Genomic DNA, 13694 nt, shown 5'->3' with positions numbered 1-13694 from the left:
TTCTAACAAATAACCTTTAAGTGCTTTTTTGAATTACATGTTGGTTACGTGTGTTATTTATTGTACATGCATATTTCCTTGTAATATGAAGAAATGTATATAGTTGAAACCCATGTATTGATTACGTTTGTTAAATATTATTCCCACCCCTTATGTAATACCCCCATTGGGGGTCTTTAAGGAAAATAAACTGAAACTGAAACTGAAACTGAAACCGACAGCGCCTGGCCCTAGTGGCAAAGACGCTTCAGCTAGCAATGGAGCAGGCGCTTTGTGCCTACTACTCAGTCCGAACGCAGCCTTATCTAAGGACAGTGACGCCTCTATCAGCAGTGCAAGGGACGCTTGACCCGAACTCCTGAAGATACATGCGCCTGGTGAGCGGCATCAGATTTCGACAGTACCTCATAACCTGACGGACGAAGACTGAGAAGTTGTCAGCACGGTCAGCACCCTGGTCAGCGCTATGAGCGTGCTGATGAGCAAGATGCAGACACCGACAACTCGGAGCGTGTTGCAACTGCTTGACGCCATCACTCCAGTTCTCGCAAGCCTTTAGAAGTCTGCTGCTTGAGAACGCAAGTGTCACCATCTACAAGATTTTGGGTGCATGGGGCCGCGCATACAAGTTGGGTAATGCAACGAATGCGCTGATCTGATTAAGCCACGAGAACGACTCATCAGCTGTGATGTTAAGCACAGAGCTGCCACTACATCGACCACGGCAGTAACCTTTCTCTCCTCCTCTCAAACTTTTGTTTTCCTTACCCTCTTTCCCATTACAGAATAGCCTACCGGACTCAGCCATGGTTAGCCTCCCTGCCTTTCCTACATCCTTTATTCTTTCTCTCTCTCTTCCACATCAAGGTAGTTTTTTGAAGGTTGTTTAAAGGAGACGTGGACTTGCAAGGCACGACTTTCCGAGCTGGCATTGGCCGGTCACGTGGTGACCCTCTATAACAAGGTCCGGCGAGCCACCGCGGCCAGTGGGGCTCCGCAAGAGGGCCTACAACCGGGATTAAACAAAACTGTTCACGCACTTTATGCAATTGTATACTCTTGATGTAGAAGAGCTTATTTTAAGGAGTTTCGGCAAACCAATCCGTTGAAACACCATAAAAACATGTATTACCAGCTCTTTCAACAGAGGTGATAAATATTTTATGCAAGTATTTAGCTACCCGTACGGCATATCAGTTTTGAAATGATTTTGTGATATTGTCGGGACCAGGTGATTTTTCCAGATCCAGTTTTTTTTTTTTTTGTAGAGGAGAGAAGATACCTTCTTCCCTTATCGCCAAATCCAGCATGGCCAATTTACAGCTCATGTAGTTCTAGCGGTGCGTTAGAGGAGGATTTCGTGAATGCAGAATGAAAAAAACAAGTTTATTTCATATACAAAACCTTCCGATTCGGAAATAATGCAATCAGCAACATTCATTTGTAGAATAGTTTCGCGTTTATCAGCTAAGTGGCGCCAGGAATTTTCAGGGCTGTCTCCCATGAATGATGGTAAAGTGACGTTGTGGAAGTGCGACTTAGCATCTGCGATTTTCTGTTGCAAAGTCGAGATAAGGTTACAGGTTTCTGCGTTTCTATTTTTTTCCCTGGACGCTTTGTTTTTCTTTTCATGTGTATTATCTGCCGAGTACCCGAAGGGTATTCACGCTTGATAAATTGTTTCTGTTGTGGGGCGAAATTATCTTCGCAAAAAGACACGATGCGTTTAAAACACGGCCATAGTTTGTTCTTATCTGTAATTTCGTTGAAAGACACCAGGTTTGTCTCCAGGAACCCAAACACGGCAGGGTCGTGTGAGCGCGCATAATCTTTGATAACAAACACGGACAGTGTTTTAGGGGTGAAACTCCTTATAACGGCCCCCGTTCGTCCCTCGTAGCCGTTGTAGTGTGTAACAAGTATAACATTTTGACCTCCAAGATGGGGCCGGTGAGAGATTTCTTCTGTGCGTCGTTGAACAATAAAAATAATGCTCAATGTACATGGCGATGGCTGCTAATGCAGAATGAAAGACAGAAGCATTCGGCTTTTAGTTAACGCACACACTGCGATCCCTATTAGCAGCCATTGGCATGTACATTGACCACTATCGCACAAGAAAGGGTTGCTACGTTATACTCGCTAGGTGTAACCTCCTTAGTTTCAGAAATGTTTAGTGAGCGTTGAGCCGCAGTGTCATGTATACAATGAACTAGTATATACCATGAACTCGAGGTGGTTAAAGGTGGGAAGTAGGTACGAAGCGCAAGCCGTAAGAAAGTAAAAGCCGAATTCTCCTGTCTCTCATTTCCCATTAGCAGCCATTGGCATGTACATTGAGCACTATCTGACAGGAAAAGGTTGCTACGTTATACTCGCTGGGCGTAACCTCCTTGATTCTAGAAAGTTTTAGCGAGCGTTGGGCCGCAGTGCCATGAATACAGAGAGCTAGTATATACCATGAACTCGAGGTGGTTAACGGTGGGAAGTAGACCCGAAGCGCAAGCTGTAAGAAAGTGTGCATGTGGCACATCTCATTTAGTGCTTGGAATGTCCGCTGGATGGTGGTGCTTCTATATGGAGAATATATGATGAAAAGATGCGAGATGGTGGTACTTGGAGCGTTGAATATATGGACGAACGGACACACAGACAGATAGATGCATGGATGGACGCATGAACGGACGCAGGGGCAGATGCACGGACGAACGCAGGGACGGACGCACGAACAGAGGCACGCACGGACGGGCGGATGGACGCATGGACGGTCACACAGACGGAGGCATAGACGGACGAATGCTTCGCCCCACTCTCCATCATTCACTCTGTGGATATGCTGCCATTTTTTTTTTATAGTTTCGGGCTATTGATAGAAGACACGATAAGATGATCGATTTGTGATCTGAAATGCCGCTTTCTGTAGACACAATGAATCCGCCTAGCGTACTGCTTGCAAATATTAAGTCGAGGAGCGATGATGACAACGAACGTATTCGGGTATCTTCCGTCACCGACTGATCCAATGAAAAGCTAAACGCAGTGTAGAGTAGTGAATCCGCACTGCGTGAATTTCGTCCGTCATGTCAAAGAGTATTCCAGTTTATACCAAGTAAATTGAAATCTTCGCGAGGATAATTTTCGACCCAAAATTGGTGTGTCTTGAAAGATAGTCATGTAGTTGTTGATGCTGCACGTTACTGTTTGCGACGAAGAATTGTGGCTGAGTGCCTTGCAGTGGGCGTTGAACCGCCGTCTCGTTGAGATATTGGCATTGCGTGCTGACTGCTTGCTATTTTACTCTTCTGCCAAGGTATATTCCATAGGTTAACGAGATTAATTAACCGACATGACACCTGTATAGGGTAGTTTTACAAGCGAGCCTCGGACGTTAGCGCTGTTTTGTGGTACAGAATACCCGACTGCCACGCAGATGTCCCGAGTCAAATTGCACTGCTACCCGGGGTATTTTTTCTCATTTTATTTTTTTATGTCTACTGGTTACGTTCCTATCTGTATCGGTTACGCCGCCGACAGCAACAGCAACGGCGACCCCGCTCAACGCAGGAAAGGGTGCCCGAAAGCTGCGCTTTAAAAGGGTTAAATTGTGATTGACAAATAAAGGTGCCCCTTGATCCACCCCAATTATTTCAGTGGTTGCGGGGTTACGAAGTGTCTCCTTGTTGGTCACTTTCGGTGAACGGCCCCAGGGGCTAAAAACAATTATACCTAAATACATAGCAATGTAACCTACCAAATCTTTCTGTGCTTTGGTGAGCTATCTGAAACTGTCGCAGCACAGGGTTTTCAAACCAGTATTTATCGTAGGCATAATTTGCCTCATTAACCACCATAAACGCCATTTAACTACGCAGTCAAGTTGGCAGTTGGGTGAGTTGGTTGTAGTTCATGTTTACGAGTGAAGCAGAGCACAGAGACAAGGCACAAAAGGAATGTAACAGTGGTTGCCCTGTCGTTTCGTTCCTTCTGTGCCTTGTCTCTGTGTGCTGATTCACACAAAGACATAGACCATTTAATTGCTGTTCTTGGAATACAGGTACAACAAACGAATAGACACCAATTATTTTCAATACATCTGTTCTGTTATTGCACTGCATTCTACGCATTGTTGCGATCATCCATTTGTAGGATGTGTTTAGTGGGAAAAAAAAGAATATGCAGATATGTGGATTATGTCGAAATGTGTCTAAACGATAGGTTTCGTTGACTCCTTTAACCTAATACTATAAGGTTGTTATTTTCTGCACTATGTCTCGCAGCAAACCTCGCTTACGCACGTGCATTGCGAAGAAGCAAGAGTCAAGTCCACCGCAGATTACGCATCACCTCTGCAGGATCAGCCAAGTTAGCACATACAGCCGATACATTTATTAAAGAAAATACCAACGTCTTTCATGGGGTGCCCCGCTTATCTTAAGGTGAATTCTAAGCGACTCACCAAACTGTTTGTCCCACTGATAAATGACCTATGCAGCTGCAAACCGATGGAGCAGATGAGCAACAATTAGTGTTGAAGATGCAGTGAGAAGCTTCGCCTTAATAGCATAACTGTGACCTTAAATGCATACATTCTTAGCAGGATACATATTCTTAGGTACCAGTGGCTATTTCATTACGTAATGCTGCAGTGAATGACGGGAAACAGTCACGCTTATGTAGGTATATTGCACATGCGGGCACATATTAGTATACAGCAGCAGCTTTCGGGTAGTCTAGGTCCATTGTTTTTGCGTATTTAGTAACTTCAATAACATGTTTTGACAATGAAATAAATTTTTTTAACCTTATGTTATATAACGTAACTGGGGCTACAATACAGAGGCGTCTCTTTTTGTTAGAGCTCTCTGCGATTAGTCTTCTATAGTTTCGCTAATGGCAGGTCCAGTATCATGGTTGGCAGAGTTATTGTTTTGCGAACTTTTCTACGTAAACTTTATATCAGAATTTGAGGGCGGAACGCTTGCTTATCCTGTAATCTTCCAACAGATATAAGATTATAAAGCTCATTTTCACGTCATTTAGTGCCGTAAACATAACTCCTTTTTTGCTGCCAGAAATATCTAAAAGCCAAAACTCAATCTGCCACCCCTGTTCCTGCTCTGTCGCGTAGCGTGTACCCATATCGAATAATGTCAGCCGTCGAAACAAGCCACGCCACTTTTGGAACCTGGCCGATCCCTGCACGACAACTGGCGCCGATTTGTGCAAATGTACACGCGTTCGAAGGTGCGCCCACGCGTCGTCGTCGCATACAGTTATTGCCGGCGGCGGGAGATCCTCGTCCCACGCGATTCCTTGGCGCAAGAAATCACGCGCGTGCGTACTCGCTTGCGTCCACCCGTTCGCATATAGTATGTGTACAGTTGGTGCTGCGTACACATGCAGAGTGTGCACTCCGCGTGTAGGCGTACCCCTCTCTCGACACTTGCCCGCTGATCTTTGAGGCGAGCGTCGGGGTCTTCGTGTCATGGCCGGCCCCCTGTATGTCGCATGTATAGTTCCGGTCGAGCGAGAGTCTGTCTTTTCTCCCGAGTTCTCTCACTCTCCTTGGCACTCTCTCCCACGTGTATATACAGCATCACCACATCGGTGAGATGTTGTCATGTTGAGTTAACCTCTTTTGCTACCTTTATTTATTTTAATTCGGGCTTCTGCCAGAATACGAAAGGGAAGAGAAACGTGTGCCACGCCTGCAAGAGGAAAGACGGTGACGCGCGACTGCCTGAAGCGCCAAGTGGAGTAGGAAGTTGTTCGATCGGAGGGAAACACCCGGACCCTGCTAGGCGCATGCATGAGTGAGTTACTACGGGTTCGACCTTTTCCGAGCGTGGTACACCGTCGTGACGCAGCTCTGAGAAAGACTTTTCGGCTCTCGGCGCGGCCGTCTTGAGCAGCGTCACTTCTCATCCTATACCAGCGTTGACATTGAAACAGCGATCGACACTGAAAAGCAACCCGGCCGACGTAGTTTGTGAGTACTATTCGATTTTCTAAATAAAACAATTGTTTCGAGTGCAGATCCGAGAGTCAGGGGTCACAGTAAAACGTGGCAGCATTAACCACTGTTATTAGCATAAATTATGCTGCATTGAAAAAAAAAACGTCACAGTGACATTCAACTGTCCATACCTTGTCTATCCTGAGAACGTTATATACTTTTCACTTCATGAATTTTATCACGCGGTCATGTGCTCAAGTGAACTTTCCTTATCGTGACACCGTTCTCGAGCTCTCGTGAGCTCTCGTAAGCCCCATGTTAATTTCCTTGAGTCATTCCATTGCCAGTAGCATGTGGTTCCGTTAATAATCATAATCAGCGTAATATGTTTTCTACAGAGAGCAATGTTTTGTGATAGTGATCAACAGCTATTGATAATCGACCCATACATCTTGTACAGGCTTTCTACACTATATGTCTTTATATTTCGTCGTTCCATTAGCCTATACCTATCAGCTGTACTTCGTTGCACCTCCCTTACAACCGCGACGCACATACTGTTGTTCTTGTACACTACCTTTTCATTTCACTGCGCCATTCATTACATTACATGTGCTACTTTATTGTTCAATCTCACCTGAGATATCTGCTATTCAAATTTGTTCTGCGGCCGATATCCTGCCTCCAAAACGTTGCGTCCATCATCTCTCGTTGCATTGTCCTCCATTTTTTTTCGCAAATGATTTTTTTCACCTCCGAAATTTTCTCTACATGCGCAAGCACCATTACAACAAGCGTACACTCTTTTTTTTAAATTCAAAATATTTGTCAAGTATGAGGCTGAGGAAGGTAATAAAGCTCGCGTGCGTTATTTTTGTGCCCGTGCATAATTTATTGACTCGAGTGTAACGCGAGTTTTGCCCAGTTTTTTTTTTGCCTCCTTGTGTTGGGATCTAATACCCAAAATAATAATATTTTTACCATTTTCTCTTCCTGGACACACCTCTCGTGTTACGATTCTCGTCCAGTTACTGTCAAGCAAATAAGGTACATTTTCAACCATTTCTCTCACACAGATTGCGAGGTTCTTTCGCAGGCGAGATGTGCGGTTCATTTCAGCGACTTCTACAGATATACCGTGTCAGGCGCGGACGCTACAGCCCTACGGGCAGACCACATTTACGTAGAATGAACAGGCCGTAATTAATACTGACGGATATACGACACGACATGAGCGAGGTTCGTCGTTTTTTACAGGAACAAAAAAGTACCAGAATATTTCCTTTTGTGGGATCATGCTCGTTTTCCTGCGATACGTGTATGCGTGTATTTTTTCACTCCTATGCTTCAAGTTTCCATTTGATACAATATAAAGGGGGTTTCGTTATTCAATGTCACCACTTTTCTGGAGCATTTCGAAGCGTAAAAAATAGCTACTCCCCCCCCCCCCCCCTGCATTTTATCGGTGGCGTCCTTTTATTGCGCGCCTGTAGCAGTGGAATGCGTATATATTTCGTAGACGTCGCTATTGCCTAGATCCCACACTCTCGAGGCTACAAACAAACTAACAAACAAGACCGCATTTTGTTCCACTTATAAGATCGTGTTTCTTTACTCGAAGCGAGCGTTTACGCCTTTGCTGAATTTATAGTTCAGCCTCTGACAGCACTGAAAGTCTGTTCACGAGAGCGGCGATAAAGGTTGGACGGTTTTTCCCGCATTTCTGTTTTCCTTTGTATAGTAACCGTGGTCATGCAAGAGTGAGAGTACATGAGAGAGAGAGAGAGTGTGGAAGGGTGCGTGTGTGTGTGTGTGTGTGTGTGTGTGTGTGTGTGTGTGTGTGTGTGTGTTTGTGTGTGTGTGTGTGTGTGTGTGTGCGTGCGTGCGTGCGTGCGTGCGTGCGTGTGTGTGTGTGTGTGTGTGTGTGTGTGTGTGTGTGTGTGTGTGTGTGTGTGTGTGTGTGTGTGTGTGTGTGTGTGTGTGTGTGTGTGTGTGTGTGTGTGTGTGTGTGTGTGTGTGTGTGTGTGTGTGTGTGTGTGTGTGTGTGTGTGTGTGTGTGTGTGTGTGTGTCACCTACGTATTAAAGCACAAAGTGGCCCAGCAATATCGAGCACCATACGAAAGAGCTGAATAAGAAGAATTCAAATGAAAATAAATGTGGTATAAATAATAACAACAAAGTAAATCTCTTTTAGTAAGTGCGTAGTGGTACGTTCCCATTTTTTACTTCAGTCCTCCAAACTAAAATGTTCTCCTTTCCATTTCGGTCACAACTATGCGACGGCTTGCAAAATACACCAGCGCAACTACATGTTAGTTAACGGTTAATCTGCGAACGCGATCCGACGACTGGTACATGTCTCAGAAACTCTTTTTTCAATTAGTATACTTGCAATTTGCTGTGCAAGGGCATTTTTTGTTAAACAGCTTCGTTGTCTGCGCATCCTATACGATTGGCGCATCCATTTTATCGATTGATGTGAGCACCCGGGGTTGTGAACGAAAGGAAGTATCTATTATTAGTGTATATTAGCGTATACAGCCTATAGATGCAAAGCGTTTGATGTCCTAGTCACCGTCTGTCCAACTGTTTCATTCTACTTTTCTTTTTGCGATATATAGCTTCTTCGCCGCTACATAAAGAATGTTGAGGATCTTTGTTTATATCAGGATTTAATTCTAGGTAATATATGCGGTGGCAATAACGAGGAGAATAAACTGTTATTCTCCTGCCACACGATTCGGAGCCAATCCGCCGTGGTGGGTTGAGGTGCACTTCTAGAATCAAATCAAACAACTTCATACAATCTATTGTAGGTACTCGCCATAGAAAAGCAGCCACCAGAGAATCTGTACTAACCGTAAATTTATACGCCTTGTTTTGGCAATTCCTGGATACCCGTAGCTTCTCCTTAGTATTGCATAAGAATAGAAAATTGGGTGAGCTGGATTGAGTACGTTGCTAAATTCATGACATAAATGCGTTTTGTGTCCCTTATGTGACCATATTTTATTTATTTTTCAATTTTAGGAGAGCAACATAAAAGTACAGCTACCTAATTCTTGGCCGATAGGGTAAGTGCCATGTTTTAGGGACATCATCATCGTCCTATTGTCTTTCTTACAATAATTTGATAGCATTACACTAGGTTAAGCACACAAGGCTGTCTGCTCTGCTGTATTGGCTTACAAAACGGAAGCAAAAACATTACCATGTTCGTATATTCTTATTTATTCCCATTATTGGCTCCAAACTCGTCACGATATCTGTCGTATTTCCTTCGATAGTCTGACCGTTTGCTCATTCAGCCTTTTCGTCGGTTATTTATGTGTTTTTTGTCTGAAGTTAAGTTATATATTTTTAGATTCATAGCCCTTTATTCTAAAGATTATGCCCCCCGGTTGTTGGCCTATCCCCCTTTGTGGGGGAGCGCCATCAGAGAGAATCATCATCATCATCATCATCATCATCATCATCGTAATCATCAGGTCCCACCCGAACGACTTGAGTGCTCCTACCCCGCTTTATGTGCCCTCGCAGGGTCCATCTGTCCCCACCAGTGCTTATATCGCCACCGCCGACGACATGACCTCGCGAGCGACCAGCAACGGTAAGTCATCACAAAACTAAGAAAAAATGGTAGGTAACGTACTAAAGGCACGCTATGTATGCGCATACCTGCGTCAGAAAATACATTTCCTCCAGAAAGTCTCGATTGTCGCACCACTTGGTGCATCATTGTGAAATTGTTGAGTGAAACAGAACATAGTACGGAAAGAAATGTTGTGAACAGGGTCCATCCTGTCTGCAACGTTCGCCAAAAGAAAGCGCTTTCGTACACAATAGAAGAGACAATAGTGGGAGTACCATTCGGCGATGTCACAAGCATTTTGTTCCTTGTGGAGCCGCGGGCCACGTGTTTAAGGTCCCTGATATAGGCTACAGCCTTTTTTGGTAACAGTGAACAGCGTATAGTGTTCTTGCATGCGCGAAGACGCGTCTCTATGCGCTGCACGCGGAATACGGCGCCGAGAATATCCTTGACAGCCGAGCTTTTCTTCAAAAGGCGCATGCTGTAAAATTGCAATGTTGAATGACCTTCAACGTACCACTTCGAAATACTGTTCACTCTGTTCCGCAGAAAACGAGCGCTACGAAGAGACGATAATTTGTTGAACAGACACTGCCAATCGAGCCGAAGGCCTCAGCAAGTTGACCTGTCTCCACAGCAGTGGAAGCTCATTCAAGGTTTTCAAAACACTGGTCAATGTCACCATATAAATCTGAAGCATGATATCCCCTGACGTTGACGTTGGACAAGGTGGTATCTCAATGCCTCTCTGTACTAATTTATTTTCCCTGTTTCTGTCTCCCTCCATGCGAAATAAACGTGGCGTTCATGCAGTGATCAGCGCTACCGAGAGGAAACGTCGAGCGGTAGTTACGTTCTCTACAGTTCAGGAAAACCTCACACTGCATGTCGTCGTGCCGAGTAGACATAGTATGTCTTCCTTTCTCATCACAGCACTGCATGCCTGACCCTCGTGATTTTGCGATGTAAACGAGGTTCAACGTTATACTCCTTTATAATCAGGTCAAACTTTCCATCTGCATGAAATGTTTTCACTCAAAAGTTCGACGAAATTTCGAGGTATCATGAGGAGGATGCAGATGCGGTCACTGCAGCAAATAAAGGTGAACACATGGAGACGTCTGGGGACCTGTACAGGTTTGCTGATAACACCTGATCAATAAACCCGTACCTGGTCACACCTGTTATTAAAGTAACCGGACGGGTCTCAAAACGTCTTTGTGTCTTCTCAATGACTTGGTCATTAACCGCATCTGCATCTTCATGAAAGGTCTCTGTATACATAAACAATAGATCCATACAATAGAACCTGAAACCTCGATTGCCTCTCTTCCTTGAGGCATATGTGATGCCACATATTGGCATATTAACTCTGCTATCGAAACCGCAATCCGAATAAGGTATCTCGGTCCACACGGACACCCAAAGTGTATCGTCTTTATTTCAGGCACTAAGCGTTTCGTGCGTTTGGCATTTCGCAGAATCCCCCATGGACGAGGTCGAGGAAGTGTTTCGAGTACTGCGCGGCCAGGAGCGCGTGGTGGGCGTCATAGCGACCACGTCGGACGGGGCGCCGATCAAGTCGACGCTCGAGGACAAAGGCAAGACCGGCCGGTACGCACAGCTGGCGGCGGGCCTGTGCGACCAGGCCAGGAGCTCCATGAGCGACGCGGGCCCCGGCGAGGAGCCGACGTTCCTGAAGATGAAGACCCGTCACCACGAGGTCGTCATCTCGCCCAGCAAGAGGTACACGCTCATCGTCCTCACCGAGGTGCCGCAGCCGTCGCCCGAGGTCGGACAGTGAGCGGCTAGTCGACTATTCCTCGCGCGGTGGTTGGGAAACGTGTAGCACTCGTGTGAGGCCTGAAGAGACCTCCAACAAAATTTGACAAACACGTTACTTCGGGAAAGTGCGCGATTGGAGACAACGCTTTGTAAATTCTTACGAAACAGCATTGTATAGATGACCCGGAAGATTGTGTTTAAACATGTACCCGAAAGAACGCACAATGTGCAAAGAAAGAAAAATCCAACGTGCAGGATTTGGGGATTTGACTGTAATATATGTTTTCTGTGTGGTGACACAGCAGTGTACGCCTGGCACCATTGGAGGGGTCGAAACGCTGTTGCGACGCATACGCTTAGAATTACGAACCATCCGAAGAAGCCCGCTCAGTGAGTGGCCACGGCATTGTGTAGGTGGCAAGCACACGTGCGCATCAGTAAATAACGACTACAGTGAGATACTAATAACATTTCATGTGAGATTTCAACATATTGCAAGCGTCGTATAGCCCGTTGCGAGATATATAATGGTTACGCTGTATATGGTTTATACGGAGACACATCTGTTGCACGTGCCACCCTCACGCTGTATCCTCAATCGAGAAATTCCAAGCTTAGGGGAAGTGAGAAGTCCGAGAGCGATGTGATTGGATGGTACGTTTGGGTATCAGCACTAATCGCATTCTATCGCGTAACGAAACACAGTAGTTAGTCGGAGTCACATGTTTGCGAGGGCGTTCAAGTAGGGCTCACAGTCTCCCCAAAACCAGATATTTAAACACTTACATACAATGTCGTTCGTACTTAACGTGAAAGGTGTGGGAAAACCCTGATATGGTATTTTTTTATGGTTTATGATTAATGCTTGTTTCAAAATGCCGGACCTTTTGAAGGCGACAACATCGAGGCGTTACGAATGACCCAGGTTTGTTGACGATGGCTCACAGTAAAGCCGAAATACTTACGTTGCTCATAAATGAATCAGACACTGCACGCTTTCGTGTTCACAGCTCAAACAAGAATAGCGCCCACACATCTGCCATATCTTGTGTTGTCCCCGCAGCGCTTGTGAGAAAGCAGCGAAATATCAAATATCAGGTACGCGCCAGGTACAAGAACCTGCGTGGTACCGAGAGCAAATCATACTCGTGGAAACGAGTGCTACAGTAAATAAAGTATTCACAACTGTAACACTTGGTCAATAATATTTGAATATTTAAATTGTTTATAGATTACCTTAAGAAAAACATCATTCGTGAACGACATACGCAAGTAAGACAATTTGACTAACAGTTCGACGGCGGGACCGGCTCTCGCTGGATTTGTTTACACAGTACTATGAGTCGAAACGCTTCATTGTAACAGCGAAACTGTATCGGCCATTCATAAGTTATATGCTTTATCGCAATTCATAAAAGGGCATTTGCAGAAGAAATCGGGCAAGCCCCACTACTTACTGACACATCAAAAATGAAGGCGGCAACGCTTTTAGCTAAAGCGTACTAGAACCATCTACTTCTGGCTCAACGTCATCTCAAAAAATAGGAAAAAAATCTTTTGTTGTAATAAAGCAGTGGACCAGTAAAAATTAAAAGGGCATCAGCTAGCCAAAGAAACAGGCATGTGCCACTGCGTGACCTATCTGAATACTATCATCATCGTAAATGTGTGTACGATATACAGTCGCTTCAAGTCACTGAGGAAAAACATTCTTAAAGCGGCTTTTAATCGAATTAGACTGGGTTTCATTATTTCTAATATTCTCTCCTCGGGAGCCTCCTCATTAGGTCATTGTCATCGGAATATCTGTTCGGCTGTACAAAGATTCTTAAACAAATCAAGGTGGTTTTGATTGCAAATTTCTCAATTGGAAAAATTTGATTTCTTCAAACCATTTTAAAATTCATTAGACTTAAAAGTAATATGTGATCTGCTACCAAATAATCGTTTATTGGCCAATACCCCAGAGTGGGTGTGAGCCACTCGTTTAGGCCATCATCATCATCTTCTTCTTCTTCTTCATCATCATCATCATCATCATCATCATCATCTTCTTCTTCTTCTTCTTCTTCTTCTTCTTCTTCTTCTTCTTCTTCTTCTTCTTCTTCATCATCATCTTCATCATCATCATCATATTGTGTATATCGCACTAGCCACAGCTTCTCCTGAAAATGGAGACTGCATCCGTTGAAGCAACAAATGGCTACGAAGCGACGATGGCGAGCCGGAGACCCCAAGTGCGAACAACAAGAGAATACCGTAAGGAACGGCAATGGGACATGCGGCTGCGAGATGACCTCGAAGTGACGGAGGGCCTGCTCCAATGACGTGGCCTTGTCGTGCTCGTGACTGCTTGTGAT

General features: G+C 44.8%; 1 protein-coding gene across 2 annotated transcripts; it reads left to right on the top strand.

Annotated features, from left to right (window-relative positions):
- Positions 1 to 5432: 5432 nt before the first annotated feature.
- LOC142785078 (dynein light chain roadblock-type 1-like) lies at positions 5433 to 12525 on the top strand. Of its 2 annotated transcripts, XM_075883478.1 has the most exons (4): positions 5447 to 5989; positions 8988 to 9031; positions 9498 to 9567; positions 11031 to 12525. In XM_075883478.1, the coding sequence occupies exons 3-4, from the start codon at positions 9543 to 9545 to the stop codon at positions 11351 to 11353; spliced, it is 348 nt and encodes a 115-aa protein (XP_075739593.1). In that variant the 5' UTR covers positions 5447 to 5989; positions 8988 to 9031; positions 9498 to 9542; the 3' UTR covers positions 11354 to 12525. The 2 variants fall into 2 exon arrangements, with proteins under 2 accessions (XP_075739594.1, XP_075739593.1); XM_075883479.1 differs by lacking the exon at positions 8988 to 9031 and having other exon boundaries at positions 5433 to 5989.
- The last annotated feature ends 1169 nt before the right edge of the window (positions 12526 to 13694 follow it).

This window comes from Rhipicephalus microplus, unplaced genomic scaffold (genome assembly GCF_043290135.1).
Source record: "Rhipicephalus microplus isolate Deutch F79 unplaced genomic scaffold, USDA_Rmic scaffold_18, whole genome shotgun sequence".
Taxonomy (NCBI): domain Eukaryota; kingdom Metazoa; phylum Arthropoda; class Arachnida; order Ixodida; family Ixodidae; genus Rhipicephalus; species Rhipicephalus microplus.
The sequence above is the reverse complement of the archived record's forward strand: the minus strand, read 5'-3'. Positions and strand labels throughout refer to the sequence as shown.

Coding starts and splice junctions, on each gene's coding strand:
- LOC142785078 (XM_075883479.1), top strand. CDS start 9,543: ATGACCTCGCGAGCGACCAGCAACG. Junction 9,568..11,030: donor CTCGCGAGCGACCAGCAACG/GTAAGTCATCAC, acceptor GGCATTTCGCAG/AATCCCCCATGGACGAGGTC.